Consider the following 20,096-nt stretch of genomic DNA (forward strand, 5'->3'; position numbering starts at 1 on the left):
CAAATCTTGCTGCTGTGATGCACACTGGTATTTCACCCAATAGATATGGGAGTTCATCAAAATTGGATTTGTTTTCGAAATCTTTGTGGAACTGTGTAAGAGAGGGAAATATGTATCTCTAATATGGTCATACGTACATTTCGGAAGGGAGGGGCGATGGAGTGTGCTGTTCTATCTTGCCGGTGCAGCGTATATCCTGCTATCTGAATATCCATGTCGTCATTCAGCCACGATTCCGTGAAACATAGGATATTACAGTTTTTGATGTCCTGTTGGTAGGATATTCGTGATTGTACCTCATCTAATTTATTTTCCAATGATTGCATGTTGGCGAGTAGTATTGACGGTAACGGCGGTAACGGCAGCTTTGCCAGGTCCTGACCAGGCATCCGGCTCTTTGTCCTCAGTACCTGCGTCGCTTCCTCTTGAAAATAATGGGGATGTCGGTCCTGTGGGGTGTTTGGAGAATGTCTTGTTGTGGTCTTTGTTGTGGAAAAAATCTTGGTCTAATCCGAGGTGAGTGATCGCTGTCCTGATATCCAGAAGCTCTCTTTTGCCAAAAGATACGGTTGCAGAAACATTATGTACAAAATAAGTTACAAATAACAAATAATAACAACAAAAAACACATAGTAGCACAATTGGTTGGGTGCCTGTAAAACTGCTGCCATTTCTTCCGGTGCCATTTTATTTGTGGTCCTGGCAACTGGACCTTTTGTGCGACACCGTTATTTTTGTCTTGGTGAGATTTACTGTCAAGGCCCAGATCTGACAGAAGATCTAGGTACTGCTGTAGGCCCTCCTTGGATGGGGACAGAAGCACTAGATCATCAGCAAACAGTGGACATTTGACTTCAGATTCTAGTAGGGTGAGGCCAGGTGCTGCAGACTATTCTAGTGCCCTTGCCAATGTGTTGATATATACAGTACCAGTCAAAAGATTGAACAAACCTACTAGGGTTTTTCTTTATTTGTACAATGTTTTACATTGTAGAATAATAGTGAAGACATCAACACTTTGAAATAACACATAAGGAATCATGTAGTAAACAAAAAAGTGTTAAATAAATCCAAATATATTTTATATTTGAGATTCTTCAAAGTAGCCACCCTTTGCCTTGATCTTTGCACACTCTTGGCATTCTCTCAACCAGCTTCATGAGGTAGTCACCTGGAATGCATTTCATTTAACAGGTTTACCTTGTTAAAAGTACATTTGAGGAATATCTTTCCTTAATGCATTTGAGCAAATCAGTTGTGTTGTGACAAGGTAGGGGTGGTAAAGAGAAGATAGCCCTATTTGGTAAAAGACCAAGTCCATATTATAGCAAGAACAGCTCGAATAAGCAAAGAGAAACGACAGTCCATCATTAATTTAAGACATGAAGAGGATAAGTTAATTTGAGTTACCAGCCTCAGAAATTGCAGCCCAAATAAATGCTTCACAGAGTTCAAGTAACAGACACAACTCAACATCAACTGTTCAGAGGAGACTGTGTGAATCAGGCCTTCATGTTCAAATTGCTGTAAAGAAACCACTACTAAAGGACACCAAATAAAAAGAAGAGACTTGCTTGGGCCAGAAAACATGAGCAATGGACATTAGACTGGTGGGAATCTGTCCTTTGGTCTGATGAGTGCATCTTTGAGATTTCTGGAACCCACTATGAAGCATGGAGGAGGAGGTGTGAGGGTGCTTTGCTGGTGACACTGTGTGTGATTTATTTAGAATTCAAGGCGCACGTAACCAGCATGGTTGCCACAGCATTCTGCAGTGATACGCCATCCCATCTGGTTTGTGCTTAGTGGGACTATCATTTGTTTTTCAACAGGACAATGACCCAGCACACCTCCAGGCTGTGTAAGGGCTATTTGACCTCCACAATTGCCCAACCTCAACCCAATTGAGATGGTTTGGTATGAGTTGGACCGCAGAATAAAGGAAAAGCAGCCAACAAGCGCACAGCATGTGTGGGAACTCATTCGACTGTTGGAAAAACATTCCAGGTGAAACTGGTTGAGAGAATGCCAAGAGTGTGCAAAGCTGTCATCAAGGCAAAGGGTGGCTACTTTGAAGAATATATTTTGATTTGTTTAACACTTTTTTGGTTACTACATGATTCCATATGTGTTATTTCATAGTTTGGATGTCTTCACTATTATTCTACAAGGTAGAAAATAGTAAAAATAAAGAAAATCCCTTGAATGAGTAGGTGTCCAAACTTTTGACTGGTACTGTATGTTGAAGAGGGTGGGGCTAAAGCTGCATCTGTGTCTTTCTCTCTCTCTCTCTCTCTCTCTCTCTCTCTCTCTCTCTCTCTCTCTCTCTCTCTCTCTCTCTCTCTCTCTCTCTCTCTCTCTCTCTCTCTCTCTCTCTCTCTCTCTCTCTCTCTCTCTCTCCTTGGGCCAGAGGAAAGCACTCTCCCTCTCTCTCTCTCTCCTTGGGCCAGAGGAAAGCACTCTCCCTCTCTCTCTCTCTCTCTCTCTCTCTCCTTGGGCCAGAGGAAAGCACTCTCCCTCTCTCTCCTTGGGCCAGAGGAAAGCACTCTCCCTCTCTCTCTCTCTCTCCTTGGGCCAGAGGAAAGCACTCTCCCTCTCTCTCTCTCTCTCTCTCTCTCTCTCTCCTTGGGCCAGAGGAAAGCACTCTCCCTCTCTCTCTCTCTCTCTCTCCTTGGGCCAGAGGAAAGCACTCTCCCTCTCTCTCTCTCTCTCTCTCCTTGGGCCAGAGGAAAGCACTCTCCCTCTCTCTCACTGAGTGCACTTGTGGTTGGAGAGGAGTTAACTTTCCTAGTCATCAGTAGGGCTTGTGACACATAAACATTATGAACTTAATGGAGTGAACAGATTAAATACATTGACTCCCTTATTTTATGTCTTGTCTAGCTATCGTAAACACTTTCATTGCAGGATTAATATAAATACTTAAATCGAGTCTGAAGATGTGTTGTAAATGATCTTGTACTATTATAAATAGTTACCATTTAACTAGGAAACTTGATATCAATTTGCCTGTTTCTCCCATTAAAGTCTGGCCTTCCATAAGCACAGTACTTCAATAGACTGACTGATTATTATGCAATACTGTATAACAACTTCTTTACTCTGACTCATTTGGACTGTCTGTAGGCGACCGGATGGGGCTGAGACATTTTATATACACTAGATAGACAATGCTCATTTAGACCTCATTTAGTCAGTGTAAACGCTCTCACTTAATAGCATTCATTGTAGCTTCTACTGTAAATCTACACTACAGCTGGGTGATCACATTAGAAAACATCTGATCAACAACAGGTGGAATGTAGATGATTGTCTGCTCCATTTCAAACAGAAACAGTGTGACTTAATGTGTAATTGATTGGGTTGCATCTCTCCTGTTCCACATTTAGCATTTTTGAACTGTGACACTGCAACTGAATTGAACGGTCATGAACTCTCTCGAACACATCAATAACAACCCCCCCCTCTCTCTCTCTCTCTCTCTCTCTCTCTCTCTCTCTCTCTCTCTCTCTCTCTCTCTCTCTCTCTCTCTCTCTCTCTCTCTCTCTCCCCCTCTCTCTCTCTCCCTCCCTCTTTCTCTCTCTCTCTCTCTCTCTCCCTCCCTCTCTCTCTCTCTCTCTCTCTCTCTCTCTACCTCCCTCTCGCTCGCTCTCCCTCCCAGGGTCCGCAGGGGCAGAGGGGTACACCAGGGGTCCCGGGGCCAAAGGGCAGAAGGGTAAGATAACAATTTTTACCTCCCTCCTCCACTCTCTGTCCCTCCTCTGTTCTGTTCTACATGTCTCGTCAGCAACAATGTGAGCATAATGGACAACATAACCTTGATGTAATCACGCAAACCTAACCCTGTTTTCATCATGCAACCTAACCCTGATTTAATCATGTAACCTAACCCTGATTTAATCATGCACCTAACCCTGTTTTCATCATGCAACCTAACCCTGATTTAATCATGCAACCTAACCCTGATTTAATCATGCACCTAACCCTGATTTAATCATGCAACCTAACCCTGATTTAATCATGCAACCTAACCCTGATTTAATCATGCACCTAACCCTGTTTTCATCATGCACCTAACCCTGTTTTCATCATGCTCCTAACCCTGTTTTCATCATGCACCTAACCCTGATTTAATCATGCACCTAACCCTGTTTGCATCATGCAACCTAACCCTGATTTAATCATGCACCTAACCCTGATTTCATCATGCAAATAACCCTGATTTAATCATGCAACCTAACCCTGATTTAATCATGCAACCTAACCCTGATTTAATCATGCACCTAACCCTGATTTAATCATGCACCTAACCCTGATTTAATAATGCACCTAATCCTGATTTAATCATGCAACCTAACCCTGATTTAATCATGTAACCTAACCCTGATATAATCATGCAACCTAACCCTGATTTAATCATGTAACCTAACCCTGATTTAATCATGCACCTAACCCTGATTTAATCATGCACCTAACCCTGTTTTCATCATGTACCTAACCCTGATTTCATCATGCACCTAACCCTGATTTAATCATGCAACCTAACCCTGATTTAATCATGTAACCTAACCCTGATTTAATCATGTAACCTAACCCTGATTTAATCATGTAACCTAACCCTGATTTAATCATGCAACCTAACCCTGATTTAATCATGTACCTAACCCTGTTTTAATAATGCACCTAACCCTGATTTAATCATGCAACCTAACCCTGTTTTCATCATGCACCTAACCCTGTTTTCATCATGCACCTAACCCTGATTTAATCATGCACCTAACCCTGTTTGCATCATGCAACCTAACCCTGATTTAATCATGCACCTAACCCTGATTTAATCATGCAAATAACCCTGATTTAATCATGCAACCTAACCCTGATTTAATCATGCAACCTAACCCTGATTTAATCATGCACCTAACCCTGATTTAATCATGCACCTAACCCTGATTTAATCATGCAACCTAACCCTGATTTAATCATGTAACCTAACCCTGATATAATCATGCAACCTAACCCTGATTTAATCATGTAACCTAACCCTGATTTAATCATGCACCTAACCCTGATTTAATCATGCACCTAACCCTGTTTTCATCATGTACCTAACCCTGATTTCATCATGCACCTAACCCTGATTTAATCATGCAACCTAACCCTGATTTAATCATGTAACCTAACCCTGATTTAATCATGTAACCTAACCCTGATTTAATCATGTAACCTAACCCTGATTCAATCATGCAACCTAACCCTGATTTAATCATGCACCTAACCCTGTTTTAATAATGCACCTAACCCTGATTTAATCATGCAACCTAACCCTGTTTTCATCATGCAACCTAACCCTGATTTAATCATGCACCTAACCCTGTTTTCATCATGCAACCTAACCCTGTTTTCATCATGCAACCTAACCCTGATTTAATCATGCAACCTAACCCTGTTTTAATCATGCACCTAACCCTGATTTAATCATGCAACCTAACCCTGATTTAATCATGCAACCTAACCCTGATTTAATCATGCAACCTAACCCTGATTTAATCATGCAACCTAACCCTGATTTAATCATGCAACCTAACCCTGATTTAATCATGCAACCTAACCCTGTTTTCATCATGCACCTAACCCTGATTTAATCATGCAACCTAACCCTGAATTAATCATGCAACCTAACCCTGACTTAATCATGCACCTAACCCTGATTTAATCATGCAACCTAACCCTGATTTAATCATGCAACCTAACCCTGATTTAATCATGCACCTAACCCTGATTTAATCATGCAAACCTAACGCTGATTTAATCATGCAACCTAACCCTGATTTAATCATGCAACCTAACCCTGATTTAATCATGCAAACCTAACCCTGATTTAATCATGCAACCTAACCCTGATTTAATCACGCAAACCTAACCATGATTTAATCATGCAACCTAACCCTGATTTAATCACGCAAACCTAACCCTGATTTAATCATGCAACCTAACCCTGATTTAATCATGCAACCTAACCCTGATTTAATCATGTAACCTAACCCTGATTTAATCATGCACCTAACCCTGATTTAATCATGCACCTAACCCTGTTTTCATCATGTACCTAACCCTGATTTCATCATGCACCTAACCCTGATTTAATCATGCAACCTAACCCTGATTTAATCATGTAACCTAACCCTGATTTAATCATGTAACCTAACCCTGATTTAATCATGCAACCTAACCCTGATTTAATCATGCACCTAACCCTGTTTTAATAATGCACCTAACCCTGATTTAATCATGCAACCTAACCCTGTTTTCATCATGCACCTAACCCTGTTTTCATCATGCACCTAACCCTGATTTAATCATGCTCCTAACCCTGTTTGCATCATGCAACCTAACCCTGATTTAATCATGCACCTAACCCTGATTTCATCATGCAAATAACCCTGATTTAATCATGCAACCTAACCCTGATTTAATCATGCAACCTAACCCTGATTTAATCATGCACCTAACCCTGATTTAATCATGCACCTAACCCTGATTTAATCATGCAACCTAACCCTGATTTAATCATGTAACCTAACCCTGATATAATCATGCAACCTAACTCTGATTTAATCATGTAACCTAACCCTGATTTAATCATGCACCTAACCCTGATTTAATCATGCACCTAACCCTGTTTTCATCATGTACCTAACCCTGATTTCATCATGCACCTAACCCTGATTTAATCATGCAACCTAACCCTGATTTAATCATGTAACCTAACCCTGATTTAATCATGTAACCTAACCCTGATTTAATCATGTAACCTAACCCTGATTTAATCATGCAACCTAACCCTGATTTAATCATGCACCTAACCCTGTTTTAATAATGCACCTAACCCTGATTTAATCATGCAACCTAACCCTGTTTTCATCATGCAACCTAACCCTGATTTAATCATGCACCTAACCCTGTTTTCATCATGCAACCTAACCCTGTTTTCATCATGCAACCTAACCCTGATTTAATCATGCAACCTAACCCTGTTTTAATCATGCACCTAACCCTGATTTAATCATGCAACCTAGCCCTGATTTAATCATGCAACCTAACCCTGATTTAATCATGCAACCTAACCCTGATTTAATCATGCAACCTAACCCTGATTTAATCATGCAACCTAACCCTGATTTAATCATGCAACCTAACCCTGTTTTCATCATGCACCTAACCCTGATTTAATCATGCAACCTAACCCTGATTTAATCATGCAACCTAACCCTGACTTAATCATGCACCTAACCCTGATTTAATCATGCAACCTAACCCTGATTTAATCATGCAACCTAACCCTGATTTAATCATGCACCTAACCCTGATTTAATCACGCAAACCTAACCCTGATTTAATCATGCAACCTAACCCTGATTTAATCATGCAACCTAACCCTGATTTAATCATGCAAACCTAACCCTGATTTAATCATGCAACCTAACCCTGATTTAATCACGCAAACCTAACCATGATTTAATCATGCAACCTAACCCTGATTTAATCATGCAACCTAACCCTGATTTAATCATGCAACCTAACCCTTATTTAATCACGCAAACCTAACCCTGATTTAATCATGCAACCTAACCCTGTTTTCATCATGCACCTAACTCTGATTTCATCATGCACCTAACCCTGATTTAATCATGCAACCTAACCCTGATTTAATCATGTAACCTAACCCTGATTTAATCATGTAACCTAACCCTGATTTAATCATGCAACCTAACCCTGATTTAATCATGCAACCTAACCCTGTTTTCATCATGCAACCTAACCCTGATTTAATCATGCACCTAACCCTGTTTTCATCATGCAACCTAACCCTGTTTTCATCATGCAACCTAACCCTGATTTAATCATGCAACCTAACCCTGTTTTAATCATGCAACCTAACCCTGATTTAATCATGCAACCTAACCCTGATTTAATCATGCACCTAACCCTGATTTAATCATGCAACCTAACCCTGATTTAATCACGCAAACCTAACCCTGATTTAATCACGCAAACCTAACCCTGATTTAATCATGCAACCTAACCCTGATTTAATCATGCAACCTAACCCTGATTTAATCATGCAACCTAACCCTGATTTAATCATGCAACCTAACCCTGATTTAATCATGCAACCTAACCCTGATTTAATCATGTAACCTAACCCTGATTTAATCATGTAACCTAACCCTGATTTAATCATGCAACAGTACATTACACAAACAGTACAGCTGCCATCTAGCCGCACTACACAAACAGTACATTACACAAACAGTACATTACACAAACAGTACATTACACAAACAGTCGGGCTACCATCTAGCCACACTACACAAACAGTACATTACACAAACAGTACATTACACAAACAGTACATTACACAACCAGTACAGCTGCCATCTAGCCACATTACACAAACAGTACATTACACAAACAGTACAACTGCCATCTAGCCACACTACACAAACAGTACATTACACAAACAGTACAGCTACCATCTAGCCACACTACACAAACAGTACATTACACAAACAGTACAGCTGCCATCTAGCCCCACAACACAAACAGTACATTACACAAACAGTACATTACACAAACAGTACATTACACAAACAGTACACTACACAAACAATACATTACACAAACAGTACATTTCACAAACAATACAGCTGCCATCTAGCCACATTACACAAACAGTACATTACACAAACAGTACAGCTACCATCTAGCCACACTACACAAACAGTACATTACACAAACAGTACATTACACAAACAGTACATTACACAAACAATACAGCTGCCATCTAGCCACATTACACAAACAGTACATTACACAAACAGTACAGCTACCATCTAGCCACACTACACAAACAGTACATTACACAAACAGTACATTATACAAACAGTACAGCTACCATCTAGCCCCACTACACAAACAGTACATTACACAAACAGTACAGCTACCATCTAGCCGCACTACACAAACAGTACATTTCTCCTTTTCCTCCAGGCATTGTGAACAAACTGAGCAATCTCATATAGTGAAAGCCCTCAGTCCGTTGGTGCAGTCAACACAGTTCACTGTGGTCCGCTAGCTCTGATATAATTAGAACATGCTAGCATTCTAGCTAGATAGCTACATTCTGACGACATACTGTATATATGTCATTGTGGCAAACATTCTGAATTCTACCTGATATCACTCAGTCTTCTCTCTTCTCAAGCACACAAACAAGATGTACTCTGTACACATGCTCCTACATAGGCTATGCATCACACCAACTTTCCTCTGCTACACACAAACATTGAAAACACATAGCAGCACTTTACAATCACACACATTTGGATATTCGGTGGTTACTATAATCTACACTTGATTGCTTTTCTTGTTTTGGAAAATATAGACATACAGAGCCTTCGGAAAGTATTCAGACCCGTTGACCTTTTCCACACTTTGTTACTTTATAGCCTTATTCTAAAATGTATTAAATCGTTTTTTCCCTCTTCAATCTACACACAATACCCCATAATGACAAAGCAAAAACAAGTGAAGACATTTTTGCAAATGTATAAAAAATGAACAACTGAAAAATTACATTTACATAAGTATTCAGACCCTTTACTCAATACTTTGTTGAAGCACCTTTGGCAGCCATTACAGCCTCAAGTCTTCTTGGGTATGACGCTACAAGCTTGGCACACCTGTATTTTGGCAGTTTCTCCCATTCTTTTCTGCAGATCCTCTCAAGCTCTGTCAGGTTGGATGGGGAGAGTCGTTGCACAGCTATTTTCAGGTCCATTCAAAGATGTTCGATCGGGTTCAAGTCCGGACTCTGGCTCGGCCACTCAAGTACATTCAGAGATTTGTCCCGAAGCCACTCCTGCGTTGTATTGGCTGTGTGCTTAGGGTTGCTGCCCTGTTGGAAGGTAAACCTTCGCCCCAGCAGGTTTTCATCAAGGATCTCTCTGTACTTTGCTCCATTCATCTTTGCCTCGATCCTGACAGTCTCCCAGTCCCTGCCCCTGAAAAACATCCCCACAGCATAATGCTGCCACCACCATGCTTCACTTTAGGGATGGTGCCAGATTTCCTCCAGACGTGACACCTGGCATTCAGGCCAAAGAGTTCAATCTTGGTTTCATCAGACCAGAGAATCTTGTTTCCCACGGTCCGAGAGTCTTTAGGTGGCTTTTGGCAAACTGCAAGTGGGCTGTCATGTGCCTTTTACTGAGGAGAGGCTTCCGTCTGGCCACTTCACCATAAAGGTCTGTTTGGTGTAGTGCTGCAGAGATGGTTGTCCTTCTGGAGATGGTTGTCCTTCTCCCATCTCCACAGAGGAACTCTTGAACTCCGTCAGAGTGACCATCGGGTTCTTGGTCACCTCCCTGACCAAGGCCCTTCTCCCCCAATTTCTCAGTTTGGCCAGGCGGCCAGCTCTAGGAAGAGTCTTGGTGGTTCCAAACTTCTTCCATTTAAGAATGAAGGAGGCTACTGTGTTCTTGAGGACCTTTAAAGCTGCAGAAATGTTTTGGTACCCTTCCCCTGATCTGAGCTTCGACACAATCCTGTCTCAGATCTCTACAGACAATTCCTTTGACTTCATGGCTTGGGTTTTGCTCTGACATGCACTGTTCACTGTGGGACCTTATATAGACAGGTGTGTGCCTTTCCAAATCATGTCCAATCAATTGAATTTACCACAGGTGGCCTCCAATCAAGTTGTAGAAACATAGAAACAGGATGGAAACAGGATGCAGCTGAGCTAAATCTCGAGTCTCATAGCAAAGGGTCTGAATACTTATGTAAACCTGTTTTCGCTTCGTCATTATGGTGTATTGTGTGTAGATTGTTGAAGATTTTTTTTTTATTAATCCATTTTAGAATAAGGCTGTAACATAACAAAATGTGGAAAAAGTCAAGGGGTCTGAATACTTTCCGAAGGCACTGTATGTGATCTGTCCACTGAATCACAACACTTCTATAACCCGAACAGCATTGTTCAGTAACAATAAATGTAATGAAAGTGTTGTGTCGGCAGTGATTTGATTACACGCTGCTATTTTGGAACAGCTGTTCTGATATAAACATGCATGACGTGCTGCTGTGAAGTTTATCTCTCGTGTCCAACAGGCTAAAGTACTTTACAGCAGCAAAGTGAAACAGCTCAGCTTGCTGCCAGTCTACGCCTCCACAGGGCCAATCCAATAGTTGTTATCCTAACCTTATTATGACCTTCTCTTATGGTTTAACTGTCTGAGCTATAAAGTAATCAAGTCTGGATGATAAAATATGGCATACTTGAACTAGGCCTAGATCAGGAAGCATCGCATTCCTTAGGTAACGTTTACAATTCATGATGTCACAATGTACAGTAGGAGAAAAGAAAGTGCATTCTAGAAAAAGTCGCTTTCACCCCTTTTATCTCTCTCTCTCTCTGATATCTAATCCCAGACAGCAATAAAACGTTTACAGATTAATTAAGTCTGCTGCTTTAGTGATATTACATAAATATATGAGATATTATATAACTATATGAGATATGACTTAACTATATGAGATATGACTTAACTATATGCGATATTACATAAATATATGAGATATTACCTGCAGATAAAATAATATATGTCCCAGTAGTAACTATACACTGAGTGTACAAAACATTAAGAACACCGGCTCTTTCCATGACATAGACTGACCAGGTGAATCCAGGTGAAAGCTATGATTCCTTATTGATGTCACTTGTTTAAATCCACTTCAATCAGTGTAGATGAAGGAGATGAAACAGGTCAAACAAGGATTTTTAAGCCTTTAGACAATTGAGACATGGATTGTGTATGTGTGTCATTCAGAGGGTGAATGGGCAAGACAAAAGATTTAAGTGCCTTTGAACGGGTTATGGTAGTAGGTGCCAGGCGCACCGGTTTGAGTGTTTGAGTTTCCCATGTGTATCAAGAATGGTCCACCACCCAAAGGACAACCAGCCAACTTGACACAACTGTGGGAAGCATTGGAGTCAACATGGGCCAGCATCCCTGTGGAATGCTTTTGACACCTTGTAAAGTCCATGCCCCGATGAATTGAGGCTGTTCTGAGGGCAAAGGGGCACGAGGTTGTTCATAATGTTTGGTATGCTCAGTGTGTATGGACTAACTACAGTAGTACTACAGTATAAACTATTACCTGCAGGCAGAAGCTAGGATACAATAGTTCCCCATGATGCATCATCTTTTAGCTCTTGACCTGTCTATGTGTCTTTCAGTTGTCCTCATTGACCTCACAATGTCTTAATATGTCACTTGGCTCACTCAATTGACCAATCAAAGCAGGGATTGAATTTGAATTGGATTTAGTATAAATTATATATGTGTTTGGCTACTGTTCTAATCCATAGAACTGACTGAGCCAAGCATTTGTAATAGGGCACAGTTAGTGCCTGTTAACAACCCTGAATGAGCCATTCACCCATCTGTACAGTTTTAGGATCAAGTAAAAGAAAGTTACAATTTCCAATTCAGCAAATGAGATTTATCTTAGCTCTACTCGTTTCATTTGGCCTGACAAGTGGAGGCTCTACTCTCGTTTTGCTTGGCCTGACAAGTGGAGGCTCTACTCTCGTTTTGCTTGGCCTGACAAGTGGAGGCTCTACTCTCGTTTTGCTTGGCCTGACAAGTGGAGGCTCTACTCTCGTTTTGCTTGGCCTGACAAGTGGAGGCTCTACTCTCGTTTTGCTTGGCCTGACAAGTGGAGGCTCTACTCTCGTTTTGCTTGGACTTGACAAGTGGAGGCTCTACTCTCGTTTCATTTGGCCTGACAAGTGGAGGCTCTACTCTCGTTTTGCTTGGCCTGACAAGTGGAGGCTCTACTCTCGTTTCATTTGGCCTGACAAGTGGAGGCTCTACTCTCGTTTTGCTTGGCCTGACAAGTGGAGGCTCTACTCTCGTTTTGCTTGGCCTGACAAGTGGAGGCTCTACTCTCGTTTTGCTTGGCCTGACAAGTGGAGGCTCTACTCTCGTTTTGCTTGGCCTGACAAGTGGAGGCTCTACTCTCGTTTTGCTTGGCCTGACAAGTGGAGGCTCTACTCTCGTTTTGCTTGGCCTTGACAGCCAGGTGGACATCCAGCCATGTGAGGCGGAGCCCCATACAGTACATCCACTCACTCAAATGTCTGTGTTGAATAGTTTTATGAGTAAGTAAACACTTCTTTTTACTGTTTGACTTATTTCCCAGCTGTATCCTTGGCCTGCCCTGAACCAAGGTACAGTAAATGTAGCGTCCACTACAGAAGACAGAGTAGCCCAGTAGAGCACACACTCAGACGGATGATCAGTCAGTTGCTTGTGTTTTCCTCCTCCAAAACACAAGCACTTAGTACCACTGAATGTGGCCTGACTGTCTAGCATTTACCTTTTTGTGTGTAGGTATTAAAGACAGGGAGAGGGATGGAGAGGGAAGGAGAGAGAGAGATAGAGAGGAGTGGGTTAAAAAGGTCAGCAGGTAACCCCCAGGTAGACACAGACAAAGAAGAAGCTGATTACTCCCAAGTTGTTGATATTATGCAGTCCAACTGTCTGTCTGTCTTTCTGGAATTCCATGTGGATGTGTTTGAAGACAAAAAGGGCCTGCACAGTAGACTGCTACCATGTGCTGCTCCTAACACCAATGCCCTTATGTGTTTGATACTCCCCATGCTCTCGCCTCCTCCACCCCATTCTTTTATTGAGACACTCTAGATGATTTGGTTACGCCCATATCACATATTGTACACTGCTAAGTACAGTAGATGTGGGTGGGTGTGCGTGGTTGTGTGTGTGTGTGTGTGCGTGTGTGGGTGTGTGAGAGTGTGGGTGGGTGCGTGCTTGTATTTACGAGTGCCGTTGTGTCATGTGATGGGAGTGGTTTGTAAACCATGTATACAGAGAGGGCTAAGCTATTTGTGTGTCATAGGGGCCCAGGGATACACACACACAGAGGGCTAAGCGGCTGTGTTTCTGTGTCATAGGGGCCGAGGGGTGCAGATGGTCCATTGGGGGAACCAGGGCCTGAGGGCACCAAGGTAAACATCTTCTCACCCTCAGAAGAACATTATACTGAATGTCCTCTTTCTACCTGACTGAAAAACCTTGTTCTGTGCACTTTGACCTGATGAAAAGTCTATTTGTTGCCTCACTAAGATCTCTCTTTATTCCTCTCTATCTCTCTCTCTTGCTCTTCTGCAGGGAGAGCAAGGAGAAGGTGGAAAGAAAGGGGAGCCTGGGTTCATAGTGAGTACTCGGCATCACCTGTCTGCGTTGAATGAGTTTACTTTCTACCACAGACCCAGCACAGGCCTCAAGAACATGTGTGCTTTTAATTTAACATCAGAAATGTATATACAACGTGTGTGTGTGTGTGTGTGTATGTGGGAGTTTGCTTCTGTCCTGTGTGTTTCTGCACATGACTCTGTCCCTATACTGATTAGAGGGCACATTGAATAGGGGGCAGGAGGCTACTTACGATGACAAAATAATTGGATCTCAACAGAAAGTCCCTTATGGTTCACCTGAAGCAAGAATGAGGCAGGGTTACTTCCTGTATCACCTCTGCTGACCAATAACAGGCCAGAATGAGGCAGCGTTTCTTCCTGTATCACTCCTGCTGACCAATGACAGGCCAGAATGAAGCAGAGTTACTTCCTGTATCACCCCTGCTCCTGCATTCATTCTACACAACAGACTCCACTGTGTAGGAGACCTACCCCAATATATTCAGCATGTGTTATTATTCCTACATCTGAGTGAAAAGGGTACACTTGGGCCACCGTAACCTGAGGTTTAAATTGCCATTAAGACCTGTGTGGGAGATCGATATACTATAACGGTTTTATTTGCAGAGGGTGCCATTCTTCTGATGGCTGTATCAAGGTTTAGTCAATTAAAAGCCTCTTCCAGCTCACAGTAACGAAACCTGAGCTATGTCAATAAAGACCTTGTCATATGTCAGTTGTGCAGAGGTGAGGACGGAGTCAAGCGCAGGACACAGAACTGAGTAAAATAACGTACTTTACTGTGAAAAATAAATCAGCCAAAATAATCCACGCAGGGATAACAACCCTAACACACACGACTAACACAACCCAGGAGTAATCACGACAAAACATCATGGGAACCAGAGGGTTAAACAGGGAAATAATAATAACTTCATGGGAACCAGGTGTGTGCACTCAAGACATAACAAATGGAAAAAAGAAACATGGATCGGTGGCAGCTAGAAAGCCGGTGACGACGACCGCCGCCCGAACAAGGAGAGGCACCAACTTCGGCGGAAGTCGTGACAGACCTGCATGCAAGAGGAAAATGTGCCCTGCTCTGTATTTTAACTGTAATCAATGTGTTGCTCTTTATTTAGGATGAAAAACATGAAAAACCTACCATCTGGCTTTATATTTGCTAGCGTCATTGTCTCCATTTTGGTTGGGGGATTTCATTAAAACACAACCTGTAGATGGGTAGAGACATTGGTTGGATGGAGAGAGTTTATGAAGGTAGATTATAGTGAGTAATTTTTGTTCATCATTTTGGATGAATCTAGATGAGTGTAATGGTTCCTAACATGATGGACCAGTGCACCCGTGTCATCTCTAGCTTTGATGTCCTGTGCTCTAGTATCATGTGTGTTCTACTATTGAAAAATCTTTAATGGCATTTCTTTAACGCAGGATAGATAGCTCAGTTAGGAGCAGTAATGTTAACAAATGTAACTGCCAAAATAATGGAAACACTCAAGTAAATGAGGGATACAAAGTATATTGAAAGCAGGTGCTTCCACACAGGTGTGGTTCCTGACTTAGTTAAGCAAACTGATGAGCTTGAAAACGATGTGAACCATATGCCATGGCTGTCTGTCATCAGATCTCAATCCAATTGAACACTTATGGGAGATTCTGGAGCGGCGCCTGAGACAGCGTTTTCCACCACCAGTCAACAAAACATTTACATTTACATTTAAGTCATTTAGCAGACGCTCTTATCCAGAGCGACTTACAAATTGGAAAGTTCATACATATTCATCCTGGTCCCCCCGTGGGGAATGAACCCACAACCCTGGCGTTGCAAGCGCCATGCTCTACCAACTGAGCCACACGGGACCAAAACACCAAATTATGGAATTTCTTGTGGAAGAATGGTGTCGCATCCCTCCAATAGAGTTCCAGACACTTGTAGAATCTATGCCACGGTGCATTGAATCTCTTCTGGCTCGTGGTGGCCCAGCGCCCTATTAAGACATTTTATATGGCTGTTTCCTGTATTTTGGCAGTTACCTGTAGGTGAACTATAGTACCTCCGCTAAGTTGAGGATATCTTGGATCTAAGAAGATATTCATAAAACTTGCATATAGTGTAGGATCTTAATTTGTGCCAGTTTGTTACAGTAGGAAAATAATCCTGCAGCAACTGGTAATGTGAATTATTACAGTATGTGGATTATACACTGAACAAAAATATAAATTCAACATGTAATGTGTTGGTCCCATGTTTCATGCAGTGGCAGCTGGTGGGAGGAGCTATAGGAGGACATGCTCATTTTAATGGCTGGAACAGAATGAATGGAATGGTATCAAACACATCAAACATATGGAAACCCCATGTTTGACTCTGTTCCATAATTCTATTCCAGCAATTACAATGAGCCCGTCCTCCTATAGCTCCTCCCACCAGCCTCCACTTGTTTCATAAACTGAAGAAAAGAAAATCCCAGAAATGTTCCATATGCACAAAAAGCTTATTTCTCTCAAAATGTGCACAAATCGGTTTACATACCTGTTAGTGAGCATTTCTCCACCCACCTGATATATCAAGAAGCTGATTAAACAGCATAATCATTACACAGGTGCACCTTGAGCTGGGGATAGTAAAAGGCAACTCTAAAATGTGCAGTTTTGTCACACAACACAAGGCCACAGATGTCTCAAGTTTTGAGGGAGTGTGCAATTGGCATGCTGACTGCAGGAATGTCCCCCTGAGCTGTTGCCAGAGAATTGAATGTTCATTTCTCTACCCTAAGCCACCTCCAATGTTGTTTTATTGAATTTGGCAGTACGTCCAACCGGCATCACAACCGCATACCACATGTAACCACACCAGCCCAAGACCTCCACATCCGGCTTCTTCACCTGTGGGATCGTCTGATCCCAGCCACCCGGAAAAGCTGATGAAACTGTGGGTTTGCACAACCGAAGAATTTCTGCTCGTGCTCGTCGTCCTCACCAGGTCTTGACCTGACTGCAGTTCGGCGTAGTAACCAACTTCACCTTCGATGGCCACTGGCACGCTGAAGAAGTGTGCTCTTCACGGATGAATCCCAGTTTCAACTGTACAGGGCAGATGGCAGACTGCGTGTATGGTGTCATGTGCGCAAGCGGTTTGCTGATGTCAATGTTGTGAACAGAGTGCCCCATGGTGGCAGTGGGGTTTTGGTATGGGCAGGCATAAGCTACGGACAACGAACACAATTGCATTTTATCCTGAGGCCCATTGTTGTGCCATTCATCCGCTGCCATCACCTCATGTTTCAGCATGATAAAGCAAGGCCCCATGTCACAAGGATCTGTACACAATTCCTGGAAGCTGAAAATGTCCCAGTTCTTTCATGGTTTGCATACTCACCAGACATGTCACCCATTGAGCATGTTTGGGATGCTCTGGATCGACGTGTACGACAGTGTGTTCCAGTTCCCGCCAATATCCAGCAACTTCGCACAAGAGTGGAACAACGTTCCACAGGCCACAATCAACAGCCTGATCAACTCTAGGTGAAGGAAATGTGTTGCGCTGCATCACACCAGATATTGACTGGTTTTCTGATCCACGCCCATGCCTAATGAATTTATTTCAATGACTGATTTCTTCATATGACCTGTAACTCAGTAAAATATTTGAAATTGTTGCATGTTGCGTTTATATTTTTGTTTTGCCCCAACCCCAGCTAACACACCTGACTCCAATAATCAACTAATCATGATCTTTAGTTTAGAATGCAATTTGATTTATCAGCTGTGTTTGCTAGGGCTGGAGAAACATTGTGAAACCAATCAGGCCCCGGAGGACTGGAGTTTCCCACCCCTGAATTGTCAGGACTCAACCATCTATTCCATGCCTTTCCTCTTGCAGGGTAAAGCTGGCGGTCCAGGGGAGAGAGGCCTACCAGGGAAGCCTGTGAGTACCTTACATTACATTCACCTATCTCCATTACTTTGGCATGTTTGATAGACAGGTTTAGTTGACATGAGGTAAAGAGACCAACACCAGAGCTACATGAGAATATGTATTTTATACACCACCTTTAATCGGGGCCTATATTACAGGTAGAAAGAAGTGGTGGAAATTCTTTATAGAGCCAGGATTATTTTACAGGTAGAAAGCTGTGGTGGAAATGATTTTAATTGGGGCATATATTTCAGGTAGAAAGCAGTGGTGGGAGTTCTTTATAGGGCTGGGACTGTATTACAGGTAGAAATCTGTGGTGGAAATCATTTATAGGGAAAGGATTATTTTACAGGTAGAAATCTGTGGTGGAATCATTTATAGGGAAAGGATTATTTTACAGGTAGAAATCTGTGGTGGAAATAATTGTAATGGGGGCCTATATAACAGGTAGAAAACTGTGGTCGAAATTCTTTATAGGGGTGGGACTTTTAATACTAATTTCATCCATTAAAGTAACCTAGATTGATATGGAGTGTGTGTGTGTCTGTGATGGGTGTGTGTGTGTGTGTGTGTGTGTGTGTGTGTGTGTGTGTGTGTGTGTGTGTGTGTGTGTGTGTGTGTGTGTGTGTGTGTGTGTGTGTGTGTGTGTGTGTGTGTGTGTGTGTGTGTGTGTGTGTGTGTGCAGGCACATATCTTAAATCATCAGAGTTATTTTTATGTGCTCTAGAGAACAACATATACTTAGTTTTACCTACATTTAGTAGAGTACTGAAATGAAGCTCCTCACAAGCTAGCAGTGAACATTTTGCAGAAACATAACGCTTTGTTGCATATCTCACTGCTTTCTTCCATGCGCTGTTCCCTCCTGATGCCAAATAATTCACACGTATTAATATTAATTCAATGGATTGTGGTCAGTAAACCCATGGAATATGGTGTAAATAATATATTTTTTAAATCTATTAGCATGTACAAATGAAGTGCATAACTATATCGTAATTTTCCATGAAGAAAAATTGTTTTCAGAAACCATGTCCAATATTTGATTGGCAACAAAAAAAGCCTCATGTTGATGATGGTCACTGTTGATGATGGTTACTGCTAACTAATGTGAGCTAGTCATGCTACGCACTAATTCTAGTTACGTGCAATATAGCAGGATTGGGATTCTAGGCTGCCATCCTTTGGATTATGTTGGAACTGCATAAATGACACAACTTTTGCAGATAATGTGTAAAAACGCAGGCACCAAACACGTTTGAAAATCATGATTTTATAATATTTGTGGTAATAAATCACAGATTCCAAGGTCAATTAGCTACAGGACAATATTTCTAATTAATTACACAAAAACAAATACACCCCCTCCAACAGCCCTGTAGTAACAACACTTCACAATTATACGCACATGTACCAGCATACAATCCTTTCTCCAAATAAAGATTCACTGTTTGTGAGTTATATTACTCAGTACTAGGATGTTAGTCCATCCATAAAGATTAGAAATTATACAAAATTAAACTGTAGGTGCAAACCTGTCTATGACTTCACTCTTTCCCAAGCGTGTTAGTATGTATATCTTTGTCAATTGTCATGATGCATTCTATCTTGGGTCATTGGGCTCCTAAGCCAGGTATGTAGATGTCTTAATTAATGCACTGAAAGATGTATCACAAATGCTAACTGGGATGGTCAGCGCGGCCTGTATGAGTGTCTTCAGTGATGGGAACATATCAGGGTCTAACGATTTATACACACAGGACATGTCAAAAGTGGCATCTTTCTTTTTTGAGAGATAATGTTTAGCAAGGACTACCTTCTCTGGCTTGAGAGGAATATGCCATGTTTGTCTTGTGTGGGCCCCCCCCCTCT

General features: G+C 41.8%; 1 protein-coding gene across 2 annotated transcripts in view; it reads left to right on the forward strand.

The window, feature by feature from the left end:
* LOC129810766 (collagen alpha-1(XXIV) chain-like) overlaps positions 1-20,096 on the forward strand; it is a 234,889-nt gene that overhangs the window by 142,749 nt on the left and 72,044 nt on the right. For both annotated transcript variants that reach the window (XM_055861629.1, XM_055861630.1), the window contains exons 28-31: positions 3,662-3,715; positions 14,042-14,095; positions 14,259-14,303; positions 18,189-18,233. In XM_055861629.1, coding sequence (XP_055717604.1) covers positions 3,662-3,715; positions 14,042-14,095; positions 14,259-14,303; positions 18,189-18,233 — 198 coding nt within the window. The remainder of the gene's footprint in view (positions 1-3,661; positions 3,716-14,041; positions 14,096-14,258; positions 14,304-18,188; positions 18,234-20,096) is intronic.

This window comes from Salvelinus fontinalis, chromosome 14 (assembly GCF_029448725.1).
Source record: "Salvelinus fontinalis isolate EN_2023a chromosome 14, ASM2944872v1, whole genome shotgun sequence".
NCBI classification, from domain to species: Eukaryota; Metazoa; Chordata; class Actinopteri; order Salmoniformes; family Salmonidae; genus Salvelinus; species Salvelinus fontinalis.